At 42.4% G+C, this 14,472-nt stretch overlaps 2 protein-coding genes and 1 long non-coding RNA gene across 4 annotated transcripts; 2 read left to right on the top strand and 1 right to left on the bottom strand.

Moving 5' to 3' along the window:
* Positions 1-353: 353 nt before the first annotated feature.
* LOC122779637 lies at positions 354-8,502 on the top strand. Of its 2 annotated transcripts, none has more exons than XM_044042182.1 (4): positions 354-835; positions 1,656-4,489; positions 6,628-6,702; positions 7,866-8,502. In XM_044042182.1, the coding sequence occupies exons 2-3, from the start codon at positions 1,660-1,662 to the stop codon at positions 6,693-6,695; spliced, it is 2,898 nt and encodes a 965-aa protein (XP_043898117.1). In that variant the 5' UTR covers positions 354-835; positions 1,656-1,659; the 3' UTR covers positions 6,696-6,702; positions 7,866-8,502. The 2 variants fall into 2 exon arrangements, with proteins under 2 accessions (XP_043898117.1, XP_043898116.1); XM_044042181.1 differs by having other exon boundaries at positions 1,656-4,493.
* LOC122779639 lies at positions 8,489-14,458 on the bottom strand. The gene is made up of 4 exons (XR_006361594.1): positions 14,390-14,458; positions 13,653-14,006; positions 13,319-13,450; positions 8,489-10,102 (listed from the first exon to the last, which is right to left on the bottom strand). It is a non-coding gene; the product is annotated as an uncharacterized LOC122779639 (long non-coding RNA).
* Positions 10,124-11,879, top strand: LOC122779638 (E3 ubiquitin/ISG15 ligase TRIM25-like). The gene has a single exon (XM_044042183.1). The coding sequence runs from the start codon at positions 10,192-10,194 to the stop codon at positions 11,110-11,112; it is 921 nt and encodes a 306-aa protein (XP_043898118.1). The 5' UTR covers positions 10,124-10,191; the 3' UTR covers positions 11,113-11,879.
* Positions 14,459-14,472: the final 14 nt, after the last annotated feature.

The following is a 14,472-nucleotide window of genomic DNA, read 5'->3' as shown; positions in this document are numbered from 1 at the left end:
GAGCTTAAAGAGATAGTTCATGTTTTGTTTTGTTTTTTGTGTGGCTAAATGAGAGCGTGACACAGGATTTGACCAATCACAGAGCAGACTGGAAAGACCACCACACTTATTCTTCCTTATACTGCAAAGAAACATACAAAAAAAAGGAAACAGCCTAAAATACAGTCAGACAATAAATGCAATAAAATGTGTCAAATTACAATTATTCTGTCGCTGTTATTGTTTTGTTTACAGTGTTACATGTGTTGTTGTTTTTTTACTGCCGCTGTCAATTGACTTTCCTGCTTTTATGGTAATTTACACACAGTCCCTACTCCACTGATGCAAGTCACTTCCTCTCTCTCTCTCTCAGTCTCCTTCTCCACCCTGCTGTAGACATGCATGAATTGAGAGAGATGATGAAATAAGAGAGGGGGAGAGAGAGAGAGGAGGTAGGAAGGCAAGAAATAGTAGGACAGAGTGTGTTGGAGGGCAGCCAGCATACTGTAGTGTAGCATACTGCTGTGTTGTGATTATGGAGAGAGCATGAGAGCAGCAGGACCAAAACGAGAGGAGAAAGAGAAAGGGTGATGACAGAGTAAGGACACTTGGCTTAATGCCTCATCAGTAAGAGACGGGTCATGTTAGAATCTGAACAATAGGCCGACAGACTCATTAACTCTTCTGGATCAGTTTGGATCAGATACCAAACAAAGGATTTACAGTGTGGGGACAGATGAACTTCGAGCCTCTAGGAAAAAAAAAAAAAAAGAGCACGCGAAAACAGAGGGCAGCAAACTACTACAGATATTTGGACTCAAGACAGCATGCAGCAAGGATCGAGCAAACACTGAAGGTATGTCTGCACTCTGCAGAATACAAACAACCACACACAAGGCATGAATTCTGCTGAAATAGAAGATTGTTTTTCTATTTTGTTTCAATGGCACCGCAGTAGTATGTTTACGTCTCCTTCGCCTCATGTGGGGATGGTGAATTAACACGACAGGACACTTGTCACTTGGCGTTAGTGACAACAGACAGAGGTCACTTGACTAAGCTCAAAACATGAGGAGGCACAAGAGGCAAACAAACAATCACCGCGCGTTGACTCCATGTTGTTTCCTAATGTACAAGGCATTAATAGGTGGTATGGACACACACTCGCATACATAATGCCCCATCAGTAAAAGTGTGCTGCAGTTATATGGACACCATTAATGAAGTCTTCACTGTGGTGGCAGTTTATACATGAGGGCCTCTTTCCAAGGTGAGCCTGAAGCTGCTTGCCACAGTATGATGGACATTATTCATAAGAGAGAGAGAGAGAGATAGTTCACTGCAGCAGTTGTTTTGAATTTGACTCCACAAAATATATTATTCTCTGTGGTGTCAGACATTGAGAGGGGATCTGTAAAATGCGAATACAGAATATAAAACACTTAAATGTGTTCCCTCCTCTGATTATCAATGCAAATGTGTTGCCATTCCTATTTTTTAATCCATCACACTAAAAGTTTGAAAGTGAGAGCCAGAATTTCTATTTATTGTTTTTATTTCTGAAGCAATTCCTTGTCTCGTGTGTACTATTCTGACTTGGATTTTTTTCCAAGACATTAGCTCAAATGCGTCTCATTGTAAGCTTGGTGATTCTTTTGGTTTTTTTTTCCCTTTAGAGGGATGAAATGGTGTGGAAATGCTGCCTCTCTCTTGAGAAGTCCCACTTTTAAGTCAGTCACACAAGAGATGGGGAGACGAGTGGGTGACGTGATGACTCCGGTGCCAGTTTTAGGAGTTCCTGCTCTGGTTGGAGTGTGTGGTTTGAAGACAACCGGAGAAGACACAGCTGCAGGGGTCCTGCTGCACACGTGGGGTCTTCATTGCAGTGTCGGTGTTCAGACGTCACCGGGGATTAGCAGACAACCAACCCAACAGCCGTCAACTGATACACTACCCGTGCTATCAGAGAGAAATAATCAAATATTCAACAAGGAAACACACTACGAGGACAACGACAAAAGGGCTATTTTAAAACAGAAAAGTGGGGAATCCAAGACCAAAAAGGAAGTGACTTTCAAAGCTCTTGGAGGCGAGACCTCTCACAATGTGACCTGCATTCAGAGGAACAGAAATGGGACTTATTGCTTTGCCAGGGCGATCAAGACCAATCCACACTTTGCAGACAACATAACAAATGTCAGGCCTAAGCTGAAACCAGCTGTGCGTTACACTAACGGTAGCGTGGTGGATTCAGAAGCAATTGGTGGAATCAGTGTTGACGGAAATGAAGCAGCACCAATTAAAAGTGGAACCTTTCGCGAAAGAGACCCAGTCAGAAAGCAAGGTCACCACGCAGAGCATTGTGGGAGGACGCCGCTGTCATCTGTTGCCCGACCTTTCGGTACAGTGCAGAAATTATGCAGCCTTTGTGGTGGGAGACAGTCTGTAACCACAAGAGCTGCCACTTTGGGGGCGAACAACCCCGCTGTCAGCGCGTCTTCATTAAATTCAGCCCTCGCAGCGCTCTCGACTGGCACACATTTCCACACGTCTCATATTGAGAGAAACAGAGACATCAAGCCAAATCAGGATCAAATCACTGACAGCGTCACAGACAGAGACAACGGGACACAGACATTACATGTGAACAATGAGGAGGCGAGGTTTCGAAAAACAGCACACCCAGCGTGCCCAGTTCACGCACAATCTGGACACAATCTGATCTCTTTGTCACATACTCGCACTGCAGGTGATCAAACATCCAATCAACTCGCAAACATCCCACATGCGAAAACGGTCACTATCACGCAAGCAACTATAGAAACAAAACAAGACACCAATGTCCAATCTTTTGCAGAACCTACGCAGGACAATAACATCCCCCGACCAACAAGTCTCACACTGACTCCACAAACGGCAGCCGCAACCAAACACAAGGACCCACAGTCGCACACTCATCCCACGGTCCCCAGGACAGGAACTGTACCTGCCATAACACGACCTCACAATGCAACCAAAACCAACACACACAAAAAGACTGTGTCCTTTAATTCCGCGCACGTGTCCACAAAAGTGCCCCCACCAAGAATGCATAAAGTCCAAAAGGTGCACCCGACAAACGCAACACAAGTAGACGCGGCAACAAATGCATGCCTTCAAATATCTAAAAAAAAATGTCCCGACTCGAAAATAACCAGCGCATCAGACTCGACCCTACGCCACCTCGGCATTGTTGCTGCAGAGAGCTCTTTGAATAAACGCGCTGCATCAGATCGAGCGACTCGACAAATCCACTTGATTAAAACTAATTCCGAGCCTTTAATTCATGAATCTACCACTAAATCCCAACAGTCACGACTTGGCTCGACTTCCGGTGTGACTACCAGTTCCACATCTGCATGTCACAGCACTCAGAGTGCCAGCTTGAAAAAGTCATCCGTCAGTCTTAAGGAAGTTCCGTCTACAGTAAGCTTATCATCTTGTGTGTGGACAGAAAACCAAAGTAATGAAGTGAGACATATTGAAACACCACGCACAAATAAACCCAGTCACAACGATCAGTCTGTGGTCTGTACTGTATCCAATCAGGAAAACGACTCCAAAACAAACCCACTCACATTATCCAGGCTGCTAACTGTGTCAAAAAAACATAGCAGAGACACTGATGCGAGCACAAACAATCCCGAATTGATAATGAATATCAGTACTCGGTTGCATACTGATAAAAACAAATTAAGCGAGAATGTAAGCAATGAATTTGTTGCGCATGAGTCAAAGCAGCATGAAAATTCAAAACCATCACAGGTCGCTGAGCTTCAGAATATCATTTCCTTAATCAAGTCGAGCAGCCACGTAAACACAGAGCAACATTATCAAGGATGCACAAAAAAGGAACACGAGGGACACTGTGATCCTTCCCCACTAGTACACACAGCCCAAGAGACAGATGCAAAAACAGAACTATTTGCCCTGGCGGCATCAAGCAAGCATACACATATTGAAGCTGAATCCAGTGCAGATAATCCGCCACATTACAGTTACTCGACAATCTCAACAGCACAAACAAACTTCATGAGCTCATCCGCAGCAAACAGTAAAGGCCAAGTTGACCATGTCACGCAAATCCGAGTCCACCGACATTCAGACTCACGTTCAAAGCTTTCCTTCACTGCACCTGTGCCATTTAAAAACCACGGAGGCCCGGAATGTAATTCAATTACGCCCCCATCAACATTGCAACCAGTCACCCCTCCCTGCCTCCGGTCCTCTGAGATGGAGTCAACACTAAGTCCTGCTCTGACCCAGCTTTGCCCAGTGGACTCTAGTCTGACTCGCTCCCACCCGACAGATGCAGCCACGCTGTTGCCACTTTCATCCTCACAATGCTGGAGACCAGCCATCCTGCAGCAGGAGCTGGAGACAGTGGAGGCCAGTCTGGCAGCCAACAAGGACCGTATCACCACTCTGCTTAACATCATCCATGACCTCGAGACGTGCCACACTCCCACAAGTGGGTAAGAGAAGAGTGTGTGTGTGTGTGTGTGTGTTGTATGCTATGCTGTACATTGTGCGGAATAGTTAGACATTGTGGTTGGTGGCTTTACAATGTACTGTATGGTTTGGTGCATGCATAATGGTTTGATACTCTAAAGTTCATTCGTTGTTGACAGTGTTTAACAATGATTTTGTAACAGTGGCCGAGTTCAAGTCTTCAGCTCTTTGCTGCGTCTCCCTCTCGCTTTCATGCTTCATGTTTTACAGTTAAAGGCAAAAACAGCCAATAGTTGTTTTTTTTAAGTGTGGTTTCATAAGGTACTTACACTCAGCATTGCCTGTACTGTCCATGCTCTTGCATCTGGAAGGGGCCATGAGACCCATGTTTTAGGACTACATGACTGTGAAAAAGGGGTATTGCACCCCCAATTCACACACGGGACGGGACGCAAAAAGCAGGACGCAACTCCGAGGATTCAAGTGAGAAAATGGTACCGGTTTATTTACAGGTGCCACACGTGCAAAAATAATAACAAAAAAAATTATAAAGAAAATACTTTTAAATAACGGAAATCAAACCTGCCATTCATGGAAAAAACATAATTCACTTGGGTAGATATGCAGAAAGGCAACCTCACAGCAAGCTGATAAGCCACCATATGAAAACCCCTGAACCTCCCTACCCACTAGCTTTAAATAAGCCTACCAATCAGCTACTGATTGGGAGAACTCACTAGGATAGGTAATACATCTTCAAGCCCAATCATTATAATAACCATAGTAAATATATTTAACATCATAATATCACCTCATAATACCTTATATATATCCATACATATTTCCCCCTTCAAACATAGTCTTTTAAATACATCACATCAGCAATAATAATGATACAAAGAAGTATTCACGTCAACTCACAACCCCCCGCCATTAGCAAACCCCAATTACACTGTCCAGGGACAGAATAAAGATCGGGCTCCAATGTGGCTCGCGTTCCCACACGGACCAATTTGTGGACGGACCTTGGAGACCGGCAGTCGACTTGTGTGTTGTGTTTGGTAAACTAGAAAACTAACTCAATGGAATATGTAACTGAACCAGTGGGTACCTCACTGTTCGCTGTGCTGTTAATTAAATAAATGAAGTTGCTTGAACAGACGTGTGTTATAGTTGTTTGTAGCAGGTAGCTTACCCGAACATGTTGATCAAACGTGATACTAAACTCGGCTTGGAAACGCCGCCGCGGCTACCGCTGCTTTGTGTTGCATGATGGGGAATGTAGTGTGGCTATCAGGGTACGTGTGACGCTATGTGGGCAAACTCACGGCTAAACAGTACGTTCTGGGAAAACGAGACCCTCGCTTGGCAAAAGGGTAACAATAAAACTTACATCTGATTAAGCCTATAATATTTTCATACTGGTGTTTGTGTTACTTTCCTGTCCACTCACTCCCTATACCAAAGTCTGTTCATAAAGTCACTTTACATCACACCACACAGGAGTCATAGAGCCACAGCTGCATCTATCAGTAAGTTCAAATGTGTTATTTTGTGAGTTAAGTGTTTGAATATCTATATTTGGATTTACCTTTACCTTGACACAAGCAGCTGCTGTGTCCCCATAACACAGATTTTATTTGTGGGCTTTGGTGCAAGAGAGGTGAGGGGTGTACAAACATATTATTAGTTTAGATCATTACCTACACTAGGATATAAAACAGCAAACATTGCTAAATTGGGGTTCAAAAAGTAGCGCAATGATGTGAACCTCTATTGTTGCAGTATCAGGTCTGGATGACATGCTCTTCAGTGTGACAGGGATGTACTTGGCCGTGGAGCTCTTTTGGGACAAACAATCTGAATTAAATGGCCTTCAGGCAATGTGCCTTTGTCAGTTATCCTCATCAACTATAATGTGCAAATATGTTGTGACTGGCCTCTGAAGTCATGTTTCAGAATAGCTGTCTGATGTGATGCAAGTAGATTTGCGGAAAAAAACAAAACTTGATTCTTAGATGCATTGGAACTCTCCTGAACAATTGTAACTGCTGCTTTAGGGTTCGGGGTTTTTAGTAGGATCCACTTCTGAAACACTTGTTAAACTGACTGAATGAGGTTTGAAATGTATTGACAATTTACTTCCGTTCATTTTAGTCGGCGATGCTTCAAAACTGGACAGGACGTCAAAACCTGCTCAACCTGCCAGAAGACCGCTTGTATAATATACAGGTGAGATAACTGTGTTTACAGTGTTGTCTGTGTGCATTCAATACAGCTCTATAATTCAAATCTTGCCCAAAAGCAACATTTTGGTTCCAGCATATTTGAATTTTATGCTACTTGATGTTGATAAAACTGAGAAATAATCAAAGGAATACTTCACTGATTTGCATTTAGCTCTGTATTACTAAAACAAATTGTGCTTCCCAACCTCACTTTCCCCTGAGTTGAGAAATATCTTCCTTTTTTTTGTTACGCACTCACCAGTGACACTTGGTCCGAGGCTTGAAACTGCAACGCTAAGCAATATTATTGCTTCTGGATGGCTAATCGGAGAGAGAAAAATAAAACATTAATTGAACATTAAACATACGCACAACGTTGAAGTATGTTTCTATCTAATGTGGAATTTAAACTGAGGGGTAAGATGTGGCACGGAATAAGGATATATACAGTATATATAAAAAAAGTACCTTCAGAATAAAAGGATATCATGCTGGGGAATGTCTTCCTACCCAAACCAACAAGCACAAAGTTTTCCACTGGTAAAACACAACTTAGCAAAATAGTTCTCAGTGATTTGTAGCATTAAAAAAAGCCCTACTGGAACACCATAGATGCTTCGGCTACAGCTGAATTTGCTTCATTTTGTGAAAAAAAAAAGACTCAATCCCATTTTTTTATTGTGACCCCTTCTCTTAGGGACAATCCTTCAAGATTCTGATATGTAATCACATAATCAGATGCTATATTTGCTGGAGATCCAACATGCTGTCAGAAAAAAAGTCAAACATTTTGTAATACTGCTATCATGGATTACAGACTACAGTCCAAAAATGTCCATCAGTGCCTGGGAATACTGTTGGACCAATTTATGGTGTGTACTAGAGACTACAAACAAGTTTTGTTGTGGTTAGCATCGCTACACAACTTGCCAATCAATGTTGGTTTTATGGGGGTTACATTGTTTTCCTCGGATTTGGTTAATCTTTGAAAAATTTTAACGCTTTGTGTTTGAATTGTGGCCCTAAAGTCAACAACATCACCCCGCCCCTCTACTTGACAAAAAAAATCAGGACACACTACACCTTCACATGAATGTGCAAAACAGAGAGGTGTGTGTTTTCTGGGGTTTTATTAATTCTGGCCTGCTTCTCTGTCTGTCTGTCCAGCGTGGAGTACGACTTCAGGCAGCAGGAAAGACGCTTCTCGGAGGTTCTGAATTTTTCAGCCAGAAGAAACAACGCTTCCTCCACTCACCTATCCCAACCTTTTAACTTTAGCCTGCTCCGAAATGTCATCACCAAGAACTTAACAAAGTCAAAAGTGAAGAGCAAAAAGCTGTGCAGGACCATGTTCAAGTGGCTACCTAGGAAAATCCAGCAGGCGTAGACCTTGAATCGAGACCTGTGTGCTGTTTGATGGCCATTAGGTTAGTGTCACAAGTGACCAGCAGAAGCGTTTGCAGAGTGAAATGACTTTATATAAGGTTCTTACACAGTGGAGTTTCATTGTCCTGCATTTTGTCAAACTTTGTACAAGTAGGATTTGTACTTTAATTCTTCCCTGCTCTTCATTACCTGCACTATCACTGTCACCTGTAAGGACTTCTATATATCACTTTTGCAAATGAATGTACATTTCTTGTCAACATTCTTGCTGAAAATGTATGGCTTCCCACAGCCAGAGATGTCTTCATCTAGTTTGATATAAGAAAATCTATCTGGCTCTTTCCACTCATGAGAACATTTCCTCTCTATGTGTCCCCTAACCTGCTTCTCCTGAGAATAAATATGCAATATAAAACAAGTTTCGGAAATCATTTTATCTGTTCCATTTGGGTGAAATTGATTGCTCATCGTTATCTAGTTAGGATATCTAACCCGTCAAACATAAGAAGGAGCAGTGAGTCAGACTGCACAGACTGTAATATCTCCTTTTGAGGAAACTTAATTTTCTTCTCTTAAGAAGAACGACAAGTGAAATTAAATTTCCTCCAACAATGGGACTTGTGGGACATGTGCATGGGCTCACTGCCACTGTAAGAGACTATAGCCTCAACACAGCTCTGTCACTAAGATCCATTTAACTACCGGAACTGACAATAAAATATAATGTTTTTTATTTAATGAAAATGAATACACTAGAATGAATCAGAGCAGTAATCACTAGCTGGTCAATCTTAATGATGATGGCAGCGAGCGAGGACGCAAAGGCCCTTGACGAGTCAGCATACAGAGCCAAGTTCGAGAAGATGGCACAGCAGGGGGGCTCTGCAAATAATCTCATGCTTAACAGCAAAACCAAGGGGATGATTGTGGACTTGAGGAGGTACAGAGTAGATCCTGTCCCATTCTACATCATAGTGACTGTGTATAGAGGGTGTCCTGGCAGACAATGGAGGTATTTATTTATTTTCCTCTATTGTGAACTTCATGGACATGACATTAGTTGCAGAATCTCAACGCTCATTGGTTTTGATGCAAAGTCTTTTAGTGAATCACAAGGGTGCAAATTCAAGGCTGCACACTTCTTCTTCTTTTTTTTTACCACTCTCACCATTGAGAGTGTGCTGGTGCACTGGTGCACCATGGGTCATCAAACCAGCCCAGAAAAGCATTGGTTGCCCCTGGATCACCTCACCAGTTCCTGGTGTCTCAGCAGGGCCCCTAATATCATCTCAGATCACACACATCCTGGACAGTGCCTTTTTATCACATGGTACAGGATGAAGAGGCTTAAAAACTGGGCAATTAGAGTCCGAAACTCGGGAATTTGAAACCAGCACAACAGGCAATATATGATTATGTGCAATGATCAGTATGTGTCTTTATTGTCTTTTTTTTTTTGCTTGTTATGCTACTTTTACGCATGGTTCTTGAGAACAACAGCAACCACACAGCTTTAACAGTAAGTTGGTGACAGGTTGAACAGGTTTTTAGGAAGAGTGAGCATCCCTGTTTCATGCCCCCCCCACACACACACACACACACACACACACCTTTGTTTGAAACTTTGCAGAAGTCTGTCAGGGTGTGAGGAAGATTTACGTAATCAAACAGTGTTTCAGAGACAAAATTATGGATTCAAGCTTTAGCCAAAAGCTGGGTTTTAGACTCTTTTTCCAGAGTGGATTCTGACCTCGCAAATGCTCAAAAACTTCAGCTATACCAGACAAAGTATCATTTTCTTCCAATGTGTGTAGTGTAAGCAAAGCTTTGTTTTCCATTATCTGCACTTTACATCACACAAAGAGTTAAACACCTTTTGTTTGTCAGGCTCCTCGTCACATCCTGATAATCCTCTCCCTTCAAATAGAGGCAGCTCAAATTTCCTGGTCCCCTCCTCCCTCAGATCTGCAGTCTGTGCAAACGTGTGGTGATTTGCAGGAGCCGATAGGCCCCACCCACTGCAAAAAAAAAAAAAAAACTGTTGTAAACAGAGCTCAGACTAGTTTCCGCCTCTGAGCAACACAGTTGCCGTGACCGAGAGCTGAAAATGGCACACATTGCAGCTCAGCTGGATCAGGAACTCTTCTGCTGTTCTATCTGCAAGGATCTGCTGAAGGATCCAGTGACTATTTCCTGTGGACACAGCTACTGTTTGAGTTGTCTTAAAATTCACTGGGACGCAGAGGACACGAAGAAAGTCTACAGCTGCCCCGACTGTGAACAAACCTTCACACCGAGGCCTGTCCTGGAAAAACACGCCGTACTAGCTGGTTTAGTGGAGGAGCTGAAGAAGATCAGTCTCCAAGCTGCTCCTGCTGATCACTGCTATGCTGGACCTGGAGACGTGGCGTGTGATTTCTGCACTGGGACGAGACTGAAAGCTGTCAAGTTCTGTTTGGTGTGCGTGTTTTCGTACTGTGAGAAACACCTCCAGCCACATAAGGAGTTATCTGCGTTAAAGAAACACACGCTGGTGGACCCCTTCCAGGATCGCCAGGACAACATCTGCTCTCATCATGGTGAGGTGATGGAGATGTTCTGCCGCACCGATCAGCAGCGCATCTGTTACCTCTGCTCCGTGCATCAGCACAAAGGCCACAACACAGTGGGGGAGAATAAGAAGGAAAGGACTGTGAATCAGCGAAAGATCAACTCGAGCCGACGAAAGCTCCGGCAGAAACTCCATGCCAAACAGGAGGACGTGAAGGCACTTGCAAGGAAGGTGGAGGTCTTCACTTCCTCTGCTGATAAGGAAGTGGAGGAGACCGAGAGGGTCTTCAATGAGCGGATCAATTTCTTGCAAAAAAGAAGATCGGAGGTGCATCAACTGATCAGATCCTGGCAGGCAGCGGAAGTGAAGCGAGTAAATGAGCGTCAGGAGAAGGTGGAGCAGGAGCTCGCCGAGCTCAAGAGGAAAGAGGCTGACCTTCTCGCACAGAGAGAAGCTCTCAATGAGTATCCTGAGTAGAGAGAGTCTGACTGAGCACAGTTACTGTACATTTGGAATTAATGACAAATCTTGGGCGCTAGATTTTTACAAAAAGTTATAACTTTGGTCATAATAAAACTAGCACCGGATTCCCAGCTCCTGTACCCTCCTCCAGAGAGGGAGTGTACCTGGATCAAATAGCAAGATATTCTGTCATTCCATAGTGTCTCTGACACATGACTCTCCTCCAGAAAAAATATCACACACAAATGCTCCCTCAGTCAGGTCTGGTTTGCAGATGACTATTGTTTCATTTCAATATACTACAGCTTTATGTTATAATGCTTTTTTTACATTTATGATTAGGTGGCACTAGTTCATTCACAATCAGCTGTTTATTGCAGATTTGTACATATACACTGTGAATACAAACCATTATAGCAGGTTTTATATAATGATCACTTTTCCATGTGGCCTGAAATGAGCTTCTCCTATTTCAAAGACCAGCAACCACCACTAACTTACACACATACATCTATGGGCAATAAATAATCGTTCAGTTATCTGACTAATTATTTATATCACCCGTCAATCACGTGTTTGTGTGTCACGCATCTGTCTTTATCATAGATAGTTTGTCCTGACTTTGCAAAGACAGAAATGTATAAATCACGTTTCACATTTGTTTGTTCGACAGTCCTCATGTCACTGTTGTCGTTTCCCCAAATCAGTTGAGATTGAGGTGAAATGTGGTGGTGTGTTGTTGTTTTTTTTAACTGCAAATAATAAAATACATATCAAATTTTGTTAGCTACCCCTTTTGTCACATAGTCAACATACACATTTAATGTTGAACCATAGGGCATACACAATATTGTATTGTAAAACTGGAAAAAAAAAAAAAACTATAACTGTGGTATAACTTGCAATGTTCCTTTGGTTGTAAATACATAAATATGAAAACAAAATCACCACATTTTTTTTCTTAGCCCATGTAAAGAGTGCAGTCAGCCTACCCATTAAAATTGTTATTGATTCAATATGCAACATGTATATGTGTAAAACAGCTCCTAATTTGCATGAATGGGTTTCCTGACATTAAAACTGACACTCACTCTTAACCTAAACCTAATTCTAACCCACATTAGGGACAGCACATTGACCTCCATTCGTTTGGACAGCCCAAACAAAGCTTTATCCCTAACTTTAACTAAACCCTAACCTACTCACATTTCAAATCCTAGCCCTAAACTTAACCAGTTCTTCAGAAATGAAGTTACTGGTCCTGACAGGGTCAGTTTTTATGCAAGGAAAAGCTCTAAAGAGTTAACAAATACAATTACACACACGCACTTCACACAAAACTATCACTGGCTGAACCTCTGACAGGCAAATGAGGTTGAAAGAACTTCTCCAATCTCCGTCAAGTGACATTGTTGATATACACTCTGAATTAAATGACTTCCTTCCAAACAACGCTGAAAGGAACACCCCACTCTGCAGCCCTCTGAAGCCCTCAGGCACTTTCAGCACATTATCTTGGTTCACTGGTTCACCGGGTTGAGGTCCAGCAACTTTCACCAGCCCATGCATAGAAAAGCTGAGGGCGACGGCCTGCACACTCAGACATGTTGTGTCCTGTGCACTGAAACATGCTGAAGCAGAGTTGTTTGCGTACTCTCCAGTTATGAAAAATGAAGCATTGGGTTAGAGTTGACAAACTTGCGACCTGAGGGCCACATACAGTAGAAATGCAGGTAAATCTGTTGCTGTTTCCAAAGACTCCCCAGCTTCACCTTGTCATTTAAAATGGTTTCTTCCAGCTTCAAAAACAACACTGGTCAAAGTGCAAAACCCAAGGCCTCAAAGGAGCAGTTGACAAAAGTGTCATGAAGTCACAGTGGGTTGACACTGGGCTTCAACTGCAATAGTTAAACAGGTCAATACATTTTACTGCTTTGTAGGCGGATTCAAGTGAGTGAGTCACAAGTGCACAAAGAGAACCACAACAACATGTATAGGGCCTGGTTCACACAAGATGTGGGTGCGTACATGACTGCTATCTCGCTTACATGTTGTGCAACGCATTTCTAAATTTATCTTAGGCGGGCAGAGAGAGGGAGAAATAACATGCCGTGATAATTATTACAGCAGTTAAAATATAATTTCTTTCATGACTATCCAAAAATAGGATACTGTATATGTATAAGAATGTTCAAGAAAAACACAAATAAACAAATACCACCTCTTTGACCTTGACCTCATGAGGTGTGTTAGAGGTGAACCAACATGTCGCTCTTCTCAATGCCACCCATGTTGGCATTGTTACTTTTGAAGACAGCTGGACAGCTCCTTTGTCTTGGTGTCGCTGCAGTACCTAAGACAAAATTAGATAGTTCTTTATTGATCCCCACAGGGGACATTCAGGTGTTGCAACAGCCCATCTCTATAGTAGTACAAAATTACAACATTGAATGGAATAGAAATAGATTAAAAAATAGTAGAAAAGCTAAGTAATAACAAGAACAGGTACATACGGATACATCAGTGACAACAACAACAGAAACAATCCACAATACCTGAGACAGAGGACATAGGCTCCACCCCCATGTCTGTTGACAGCAGTGACAATTTTGTTGTCCTTCCACCTGAGGGCCAGGATCCCATCGTCACTGGTTATGTAGTCACACATAGCACGGGGGACTTCATTTTTCCCCATCTCCTTGATGGACTTGCATGGAGGTCGTCTAATTTTGTTGTCACTGGCTGTCCCCGTTTACATGCAGATGGCAAGAGGTCACTTGGACCTGGATTGTCCAGTCAGGGTCTGCCACATCGCCATTATCTTTCACCTCCTCATCATCACTGATGGCAGGGTGGGCTGGCACAACAACTGTCCCCCTCCTCTCTCCATAAATCATCTGAACAAACAACTGCAAAAGAGAGTTTGTTGTATAATAATAATAATGATGATAATAATAACAGCAATAACAATATTTTGCTCTATATTGAAATGGCATTATACATGCCATTTAAGTTCATACTGTACTATATACTATTTATAGCTTTAAAATTCCAATAAATAGTTTAGAAATTCTATAACTTTCTCACTGAATCACTGTATAATGTTATACAAACGTTTGGAAAACTTAGTCATAAGTATGGCTTACTAGACGCATCGGGCTGTCTACAAATAGATGACACCGTTTTTCATGCCATAATTTCACTGATTTCATGAAGTCCTACACAAAGGACACCTTTGTCATTATTTAGCGCAACTACTCAACCACATAATGTGTGAGTTTCATCATCTTACCATCATTAGTTTTTGAGAAATCACCGTAGATGCCGCGGAAGACCTTTTTGCATCCCTTTATTAACAACAAGGAAGTTGTCGAA

The sequence above is a fragment of the Solea senegalensis genome, linkage group LG13 (genome assembly GCF_019176455.1).
Source record: "Solea senegalensis isolate Sse05_10M linkage group LG13, IFAPA_SoseM_1, whole genome shotgun sequence".
NCBI lineage: Eukaryota > Metazoa > Chordata > Actinopteri > Pleuronectiformes > Soleidae > Solea > Solea senegalensis.
Note: the sequence above shows the minus strand (reverse complement) of the source record. Positions and strands in the feature narration are given on the sequence as shown.

Excerpts from the sequence above, each read along its gene's own strand:
- LOC122779637 (XM_044042181.1), top strand. The coding sequence starts at position 1,660 with ATGAAATGGTGTGGAAATGCTGCCTCTCTCTTGAGAAGTCCCACTTTT. Across the intron at positions 4,494-6,627 it reads TGCCACACTCCCACAAGTGG|TCGGCGATGCTTCAAAACTG; the intron begins GTAAGAGAAGAG and ends CGTTCATTTTAG. Across the intron at positions 6,703-7,865 it reads ACCGCTTGTATAATATACAG|CGTGGAGTACGACTTCAGGC; the intron begins GTGAGATAACTG and ends CTGTCTGTCCAG.
- LOC122779638 (XM_044042183.1), top strand. The coding sequence starts at position 10,192 with ATGGCACACATTGCAGCTCAGCTGGATCAGGAACTCTTCTGCTGTTCT.